This window comes from Alosa alosa, chromosome 1 (genome assembly GCF_017589495.1).
Source record: "Alosa alosa isolate M-15738 ecotype Scorff River chromosome 1, AALO_Geno_1.1, whole genome shotgun sequence".
NCBI classification, from domain to species: domain Eukaryota; kingdom Metazoa; phylum Chordata; class Actinopteri; order Clupeiformes; family Clupeidae; genus Alosa; species Alosa alosa.
The window spans coordinates 19,940,504-19,950,503 of NC_063189.1; the positions used below are offsets into that span (position 1 = coordinate 19,940,504).

At 48.7% G+C, this 10,000-nt stretch overlaps 1 protein-coding gene across 1 annotated transcript in view; it reads left to right on the forward strand.

Annotated features, from left to right (window-relative positions):
• LOC125295668 (microtubule cross-linking factor 1) overlaps nucleotides 1–10,000 on the forward strand; it is a 72,160-nt gene that overhangs the window by 41,122 nt on the left and 21,038 nt on the right. The window contains 5 exon segments of the mRNA XM_048245058.1: nucleotides 1–763; nucleotides 4,766–4,875; nucleotides 5,319–5,466; nucleotides 8,432–8,599; nucleotides 9,238–9,438. The exon segment at nucleotides 1–763 is cut by the window's left edge and continues 101 nt beyond it. Of these exon segments, the coding sequence (XP_048101015.1) occupies nucleotides 1–763; nucleotides 4,766–4,875; nucleotides 5,319–5,466; nucleotides 8,432–8,599; nucleotides 9,238–9,438 (1,390 nt within the window).

Genomic DNA, 10,000 nt, shown 5'->3' on the forward strand with positions numbered 1-10,000 from the left:
GCTCTCGGGGAAGGTTCTCAAGCTGCAGTACGAGAACCGCGTGCTTGTGTCCAACGCGCAACGCTACGACCTCGCCTCACACCTGAGTCCGGCCACCGTTGAGGTGCACGCCCCCCACGCTGCCGTAACCATGGCGACGGCACTGCGGGAGGAGGAAGAGGAGGACGAGGAGGAAGAGGTTGGCCAGGCCCTCCTGCTGCAGCCCAAGCGTGAAGGCCCGGTGGGCGGCGAGAGCGACTCGGAGGAGGTGCTGGAACGCTCGGTCACCTCAGGACTGGGCAGCAGCAGTGGTGGCGGAGGCGGAGGAGCAGGGGGGTTGGGCCTCAAACCGTGGGAGGCTGACCTGATTGGCCAGCGGCGTCGGGCGGAGGAGGGGCTCCGGCGGGAGGCGGAGCGTCTGGGTCGCAGCGTGGACCGCCTCATCGCCGACACGGACAGGCTAATCCACGAGGGCGTGGCAGTGGTGGTCACGGCAGCGTCGGAGAGTTCCGAAGAGTGCGAGTCGATGACGGTCGTGCCGGCGGGCGAGGTCAAGCAGGACGAGGCGGTGCTGGAGACGGTCAGCGCGCGCATGAAGGCCTTCAGGGCCGAGCTACTGGGCTTTATGGAAAGAGTGGAGCGCCTCGGTGACGGTCAGCGGGAGCCTGACCTGTCACCCCTGCCGCACCTGACCGAGTCCAGCAGCTTCCTTTCCACCGGGACCTCTCTGTCCCGAGACTCACCCATCGGCACCCTGGGGAGGGACCTGCTCGCTGACCTCCAGGTAAAGCCTCATTACTGTCCCTCTTCTTCCTCTTTGGTGTTTTCAGTTCTACCAGTTTCCTGCTGTCTGCCAAAAGCTCCTCCCTCTCTTTTCTGTTTCTGATGCAACTGCTTCCTGATTCTGGATGCGTGCATGTCCACCCCGCCCACCAGGCTTAAAGGGCCAATAGGGACATTTCTGCCTTTTTAACTTTAATTGAACCTTTCATTTTTACTTTGAAGGACAATAACTAAGTATAAGTTAGTCTGGGAGCATGTCCCTTATTGAAATAAACCGTAGTTACTGAGAACCAGACAGGCAGAGCGAGTTAATAAGGAGGATGAGGGATGGTGTTTTTACCAGCAGATCCATGAGACCAGATTGGTGGACTATAGCAGTGCCATTATTCAGTCCGTCAGCTGTAACACTGAACAGTGAGCAATGGAGAAAAGCATAGAATAGTGACTGTTGAGATCTGTGTTGTCCCTGACAGCATGGCTAGGGTAGGTGTGGACCTCGTCTGGGTGTGATGTGATATGGAGCTGGTGTGCTGTAGGACTCCAACTTTTATCTCGTAAATTACCCCACTAATAATGCCCTGAATGGTACGAAACTTCTGCAGTAGTACAACTGCAAGGACTTTTACGGGCTTTTCCCAAATCACGGAAGAAACGTCGATGCAGCGGTATAGTAGCAGATAATCAGGCAAGTCTTATTTAAAAAAACTCCTTGTGCACTTACAAACTTTCTAATGCCTCGTTATTGGACTAAAGGTCATAGTTGTACTACTGCAGAAGTTTCGTACCATTCAGGGCATTATTAGTGGGGTAATTTCTGAGATAAAAAGTTGGTTCCATCGACTGCAGAGCGTCATTAGTTTCTGACTGATACGCCACTCGACCAGGGTTCGACCAAGGGAAAAAGGTTCTGGGAGGGTGTTTGGCTGGGGTCATGGTGCAAAAGGACCCTAGGGTGAAATTACTCCGAACCATCGCTTTAAGTTCTTTATTTCGGTCTTACTTTTATAGAGATATTCAGATAAAGGGTGCAAGAGAATGGATGGTATAATCCTGTAAAGATGTATTCAGAAAGACTCGAGTGATGTTCCATCTATATCATGTCATGCTTCATGATTTGGTTGTCGCCGTTCATGGAGTCTGCTCAACGCCGTTCTGACAAATCCACAAATCTTTCAGTTTATTATCCACCCATCCTGCACCCTGATTTAAAACCATTCATATCCATCCACCACGAGATACCGTACCAGCTGCACAGATAAGGCTGGAGGTCTGCCTGCACAAGGCCCAGGTCTCACAGGAGGTCTACCCTGCCCTGCCCTGCCCTGTCCTGACCTCACAGGGAGGCTAGGTTTGTCACTTTCTCCACTCCGTCTGGTGTTGACCTGTTGACCTTTTGACCTTTGATCAGCACGACTCATGTTTCCTTTAGAGAGAGAAAGAGTGGGGGAGAGAGAGGAGGGAGGCACAGCGGACAAGGGCAGTTGGGATGAAGGTACGTTCTCGAGGGGTGCCCGTGGCCTTGCGTGTGGCATCGACTCTCATGCCCCTCTGATATGCTGCCCAGCCCTGTCCACTGGGCATCCGCACTGACCCCCTCCCCCACACCCCCACCAGCAACAGTGAGCCACCACCCACCCCACCACCACCCCATCCTGCCCCACACTTGCTTAGAGCCCCGACCCCACTCCCAGTCTACCTGCCCCAGTGCCTCCCTCCATCCCTACACACACACACATACACCTTCCTCTTCATTCCGACCTTCACACACTCTGTGCTTCCACTGCCTGCTTTGCGAGTGTAAGCAATGCGTGTGTTTGATTGTTTTTTTGGATGGTAAGGGGTGTATATCTGTGTGTGTGTGTGTGTGTGTGCGTGTGTAGGGGAAGGGGAGGTTGGGGAAATGGTTGTGGCTACTCTATATGTGTGTGTGTGTGTGTGTGTGTGTGTGTGGCTATGGCCGGATCCCTTTGCATGGCTTCAGCTGCACCTTGAGTGTTCATAGCATCTGGAGAAAGTGGCTGCCCCTAATTTAAGATGGACGCCTCCATCTTCCTCAGTTATGTCTGTCCGTCACCCTCTCTGCTCAGTCAGTCACAGTCCATGATATCATGGCCATCACATCCGGCTCTGCAACTGCCATTTTGGCTCTTCTGTCCGTGGTTACCCTGGTTGTATGGCTGAGGTAGTTCTGTGCTGTGCAACTGTTTGGTGGTGAGTGATATCCCTGCCTTTTGACATAGTAATCGTAATAGCCATGGCCTACTGGCTAGGGCTTTGGGCTTGGAACCGAAGGGTTGCAGGTTCGATCCCCAACCAATAGGAAAAATGTGGGCGGGGGAAGTGGTTGAGCACTGCTCTCCCATGCCCACATCCACGGTTGAAGTGCCCTTGAGCAAGGCACCTAACCCCTCACTGATCCCCGAGCGCCACTGTAGCAAGGCAGCTCACCTAGTGTGTGCTTCACCTCACTGTGTGTTCACTGTGTGCTCTGTGTGTTCCCTAATTCAAAGATGGGATAAATGCAGAGACCAAATTCCTTGTATACGCAAGTATACTTGGCCTATAAACCTGATTTACTAAAGCTATTAGCCCATTCCCCAGGCCTTGGTGTGCTGTCATATCTATGATCAAAGTGAGCGAGGCTGGTTTCTCCATGTTGTCGTTTCAGATGGCATTTAAATTAGTGTTTTTAAAGGCATCTCTTGATTGTTTGCCATTCTATAATCAGCAGGCTAGATTATTGACTGTCACTGTTGCTTTACAGTGGATGAAAGCCATAAACCGAAATTTGGCCTATCGTAAGAATTCCCCATGTCTTTGTTTACCCTTTTAGAACCATTCTTTTTAAGTCACCTTTCCTTGGCAGTGGATGAAAACCTTTTTGCCTAAATTTCAATGTCAAATTTTGGCATTATCATAATAATTCCTAGTGTTCCTCTCACACAACTGGGCATTCAAAATGCTTAGAATGCCCAGGAAATGGATGTAATTCCCTTAGCAGGCACACTGCTAAAAATGTCCCCATTGTTAGATTGTAAGTCACTTTGGTCAAAGACATCCGCTGAATTAATTAGATATTAATGAAAATGGACGCTCTGTGTGGAGCACAGTGTGCCCTGACTGTGACTCTGAGGGAACCTGCCATCTGCCCAACTCCTCCTCCCCACTCCCAAATTCCCTTCTTCTGAGCAGCGTCTGAAGGAAACACGAGTCACAATCCTGCAAACTCAGCCCAGACGACACCATATGCAGACAGCCCCCCTCGCAAACAACTATTTCGGCCAAGGCTGTCCTTTCCAATCCTAATACTATGGTCTGACCAGAGAATAGCACCTGTTACAATTTGCTCAGGAGGCATTTGTTTCTGTAAAGAAATCTATCTCCTCCTGGTCCTGTCTTCAGCTGACATGGTTTGGCTTCATCAATCACTTGGATGGTTTAAGGCTAACCTACACTGCCCACATAAATGCTGCAGCCTGTCTAGTTATTAAATACTCGTGGATTGCAATCTCTGTTAGAGAACTGATCTTCAATTGTAGTGTGAACTATCTTTGTATGGCACACATACAACAAGTGCATGGCAATGTGACTCTATGGGCATGCATTTTAAAATACGTGTTGAACAAGCTTGTCAGGCTAGCATATCAAGCTAGCACATTATGTTATCTTGTTAAGTTAGCGAGTTCAAACTAGCCCTTTAGTAGCATCTGACTTTGGTATGTACCTGGCCCTGACCTGTCCCAGATGAGGGCCAGAATTGGGCTGGGCTCAGGGATGAGTCAGCTGCCACTGGGGGCATGTGTGGTTGGCACTAGCATTAGCCGCTGCGCTCGCTGGAGGTTAATTGGACTCATGTATCCCTCATTGCATGCGCTTCATAACCAGTGTTTTGCATTCTTTTCTCCTCCCTCCCCTCCCTCCCTCTCTCTTTTTCTCCTCTTTGTGTTCCTCCCTCCTTCCCTCGTTTCTTGTCGTTCGTCTCTCCCTCCATCTCTCCATCCAGACGGTCCAGCCCATGGTGTTGTTCCTCCTTGTTGTCATTCTTTCCTCGTCCTTGTCCTATGCCACCATTTTTAAGTTGGTCTTCCTCTTTGCCCTTTTCTTTGTGCTCTAGCTTCATGCGGTCTGTCCATCTCTTCCTCTTTCGCACACACTTTCCTTCATGTGCCATTCTGCCCTTTGCTTATGTCTGTGTGTAGCGTTTTAGCCTTTTCCTCTTTTGCCTTTTTCTGCTCTACTCATGTTGCCTGGTTTTTGTATAAGTTGTGTGTTTTTGTTGTGTGTGTGTGTGTGTGTGTTTGTGTATGTTGTACGTGTGTGTATGTATATACTGCCACCCCTCCCTCCCGTACTCGTCTTTTGTGCGTCTTTTGAGTTAGTTCACCAATCAATCCCACCATGCATCTCTCTCCCCCAACCCCCACCCCCCTCACTATCATGCCCTACTCCCTCCACCTTGTCCACACCCTTTGACCCACCACCTCCCACCCCAACACCCCACTCCTTCCCCATCCTGACTCCCCCACGACCCCCACCCCCACCCTCCCCACTCACAGTCCGGGCAGGGTGAGGAGCGCCCCCTCCAGTGGTGCCTGGGCCTGGGGGGGGGGCTGGAGAGAGGCGGCCGCCCCAGGCTCCGCCAGGCGCAGGGGAACCCCGGGACACGCTAGAGGCGGCAGGCCGCAGGGGGTGAGAGGAGCGGAGGTCAGTAGCGCAGCGTCTTTCTTCTCTCCTTCTCCCAACTAAGGCAAACAAGGGAGGGAGGGAGGGAGGGGTGCTTTTAAAATGAGGGAGGAGGGGACAAGATGGCTGACAAGGGCCTCTACTTTACTACAATGATGATGATGAAAGGAAACCTTTAGGTGTTGCTTTTGTTTTGGGATGGAGAAAGGGGGTGGTAATTTTTTTCCCCCTAGCTGTATTTGGAGAATCTGCAGCCATTTTGGTTTGTTGCTGTTGATGGCTTCAAGAGCGGCAATGATAATCCTCCTGTACAAATGGCCTGTCATACTATGTGAAGACTGAACAAAGAAACAACACGACAGTGTCAGATAGCATTTTTCTATGCTGTCAACAACATGTAAACCAGCATTTCAAACGGATTACAGAGAGAGAGAGAGGGAGAAAGAGAGGGAGAGGGGATTAAGATCATGATGGCAGCGTAGCCTAGCGCTCGCTAACTGAGCAGGGCGGATTCTCATTTCATTCTCTGGGTTGAAGTCTTTTTTATTGTTATTATTGTTATTATTGCAGTTATTTCACTGTCACCTTAATCCACTCCCACAATCACCACAGTTTATTTTAAAATATTTAATTTTGCCATAAAACAAGCTGTCTTGTGTTTAGCACATTTACCAACCAGTGTTTTGTGAACATTCATCCCCAGGCAACCCTCAGGACGTTCTTATCACATACACATTCTCAGCGTGTTGTAAATGCATGATGTGTGTGTGTTTTGTGTTCCCTGTGTGTGTGTCCTCAAGTGCCATTGACAAGGTAAAGTCCTGACACTCAAAACAAACTCCAGGTTCTCCACATTCAAGAAGTAAAAGTCAAATGAGGTCTTCCTGAACCGGCAGAGCAGGGTGATAGCTGCACCACAGTCATGGACTCTTGGATTCTTAGCCTGTATGTCTCTGTGTAAATATATGAATGCTATTCTTCATCTCAGAGCCAGACTATTGATATTGAAGGACAAACATTTCCAATTTAGACAATATACCCATTTTGGTCCCTCTTTGCATCACGTGTCCATATTACAGGGCTCATAGAATTAACAGTATCTGGGTATCATGTATTGATATGATTCACATCATATCCCTAATCCAATGTTTATTATGGTAAAAAGATCTTATATAAGACTTCTATCATAGGGACATCTATTATTCTTTTGTATAAGGACTAGACACATGAAATGGGGATTACAATGTTGTTTTTCTTTGAAGCTATGGTATGATCCACCTGTAACATTTACAAAGCATCATGGGAAGGAGAGCATGAGGCCAGGGTTGTTTTAGGGAGTAATTTGCAAGTATGTGCATGCAGGCCTCCCAGTCTCAGCCCTAAAGCTGATGCTACGCAACCACCCTGCAATCCGCTGCCTTTGCTTACTTCAGCTCCTTCCTCGTTTGATTTGAAGTATCGCTGTTTAAACCTCACACACTTAGATCCCCCAGGGGGATGCAATGGGGATTCAAATGAGCCTTGAGAAAAAAACAGGAGCTACATTAAAGTTTCATCGGCCAAAACAAAGTAACGGGGGAAACCCCTGGGAGGAAACGGAACCGCCTGCCGACTGTCGCTTCCGTACATGGCTGTTGGTTCTCTTCTGTGTCCCTACACCAGCCAGGGTTCTGACAGAAAGAGAGAGAGAGAGATGATGGGAGAGGCTGAGATGGAAATACTCTGACTGGAAAACACATTTTACCCTTATGGCGCTTTGATTATTATTGATTTTGAGTAGCTGAGTGGTGCTTCCAGTCACGCTGTATCGTACACGACCCAGCCCAACAGGACACCACCCAGGCAGGAACCAGCAGCTGACTCTCCAGTGCATCTCCAGTATGGTGCAGATGCCCCCTGAGGGGACGTACTTGTTCCCTAATTCTGTTCTAAGACAGCTGTGACAGACAGCTGTTTTGTAGAGAAGACTTGCACTCTAACTGTGTCAGATGTCTAGGCTTGGACAGACAGACAGATACACAGGCAAACAGACAGAATGTGTAAGGCATCTGGTAGTTTAATATGAATGACACACTATTAAACTCTACTAGCTCTCGCTGTAATGATGTGGTTGATATCATTGCAGCTCAGTTTGGGTCAGTGTGTGATGTCATCAGCTGACTAAACTACCTCTAAATGCTATAACAGTCTGAATAGCATTCTACAATTTATTCTTTTGTTGGAAACAAAATCTTTCCCACCATGGAAATGTGAAATGTAGTTGCTGAGTGTCACATCAGGTATAAGCAATTCCTTTCATTGCACTAAAGGGCAGATAAATCCTGGCCTATGCCTTATATTCTATCAACCTAAAGTGCAGCTCATCTCAGAAAGACACTGCATAGACTTGCTTGCTATGTATCCCATAATGTTATCACTTGTACACACTCTTGAAACGAATGTGTTGGAAACAACACAAACTTTGTTGTCCCTATCTGGACATAGAGATGTGTTAAAAACAAGTTGTGTTATTTTCAACACATACGGCAAACAAATAACAAAAGCAATGTGTTGACAAAAACAAACTTTGTTGTCCCTGTCAGGACATTGAGATGTGTTTAAGAGTGCAACTGATGCTCTTTCAGCTCAGCTGCTAGAGACAACCCTGGTCTTACCAGAGAATTGGCACACAACCTGTAACCCCCCCCCTTCAATGGTTGAAGTGTCTACTAAAAGCTTTAAATACCAAGCATGTGGAGTAGATATGGGCTAATTAGAATGTATCACTTTGGACAACAGTGTCTGTTAAGTGAGTCTATGAAGTGAGTCTAGGTCTCTGAGAATGCCAGTGATTCTGTGCTAGCAGAACCCTGGCCAGGTTCTGAGAGTAATCCATGGTGTTCTGTGCTAGCGGAACCCTGGCCAGGTTCTGAGAGTAATCCATGGTGTTCTGTGCTAGCGGAACCCTGGCCAGGTTCTGAGAGTAACCCATGGTGTTCTGTGCTAGCGGTTGGACCCTGGCCAGGTTCTGAGAGTAATCCATGGTGTTCTGTGTGGTGTGGTCCAGATCCGAGACCCGTCTAACCCTGAGGTCACATCTCCAGCTTGGGAATTCCAGTTCCGTTTGAGACCCGGTCAGGAGGACCGTGAGAACCTGACAGGACCAGTCACTCAGGTAATCATTTAAGCTACGTTCACATATCCGATGATTCGTTGGTGATTTTATCTACAGGGTCAAGTTATCTCATGTGAATGAGACTTGCCTATGAGGGTGCGGCAGCCATGGGTGGGTGTGGTCACATCCTTATAGCAACCCTAAAGAGTCTTATGCCCTTAAAATAACCTTTCCAAAATCATTCAGATAAACTCTTAATAGGGTGAACGGTAGTTCTTCCACATCACTTGCAATAGGACTAAGCAAGTTGCTAGTCCGGGTGAGAACACTGAACTCCTCCCACCATTAGTCAGCTGGTAGCTAGAGGCAGCCAGCGAGCGATGTGCATAGAGTAAGCCTACAAACAAGGACAACACATGTTTGATCATGAAAAGTTGCAGATTCCTCTGTTTATGTTCGTAAGCCAAGTAATTCAAGTAGTCAGCAGTTTAGCCAGTGGGTTAGCTAATGTTATGTCTGTCTACTGGCTTCGACAGCTAGTATGCTAGTTACTATTCTTATTCTGATTCTTATTTGTGTGGGTGTTTGTGTGTGTGTGTGTGTGTGTGTTTGTGTGTGTGTGTGTTTGTGTGGGTGTGGGTGTGGGTGTGGGTGTTTGTGTGTGTGTGTGTGGCCTCCCTGAATGGGTGTGGCTGCAGCAGGAGGCGCGGCGTGGCCTGGAGCTGCAGGGTCTGCAGACGCACGAGGCGCCGTGGCCGCAGGAGAGGGCGCTGTTGCAGCAGGAGGTGCGGCTCTTCCGCCACCACACCGTTGTCCTCTACATGAAGCTGCGCTGGATCCTTACCCACTGGAGGCTCGGCCGCAGGGCTGAGGCCGGAGAGGAGGGCGCCCACGAAGAGGTCAGAGCCAACATGGCTGATTACACATGTCTCATAGGAGGGGTAGGAAACTGCACAGGAGCCAGAGCCAGAATGGAGAACTGTCAAGAGTTGAGGATGACGAGTGAAAACCAACATAGCTGATGACAGATGTAGGAAACTGCACAGGAGCCAGAGCCAGGATGGCTAACTGTCGAGAGTTGAGGATGATGAGTGAGAACCAACTTAGCTGATTACAGATTCCAGCCACAGGTGTAGGAAACTGCACAGTAGCCAGAGCCAGAATGGCTAACCATGGAGACTTAAGGATGGGTGAGTGCCAGCAGTGACACAGAGGCAGAAAGTCCAAAGTCAGAAGTATCAAAGTCTTAGTGCAGAACCAAAATGGGGAGTGTACTGAGTAATAACCAACATAGTTGACCATGGAGAGACAGGATTTACATAATCTCCCTGCCCCAGAATGCCCTCATGAAATGTTGAGACTGTTGAGATGCCAATATGGGCATCTACAAAGTCCCAGCTATTGGGCTATTCCTGAAAGGGGTCTTTGAGTCCAAAGTACAAAACAGATAATAATTGCCCC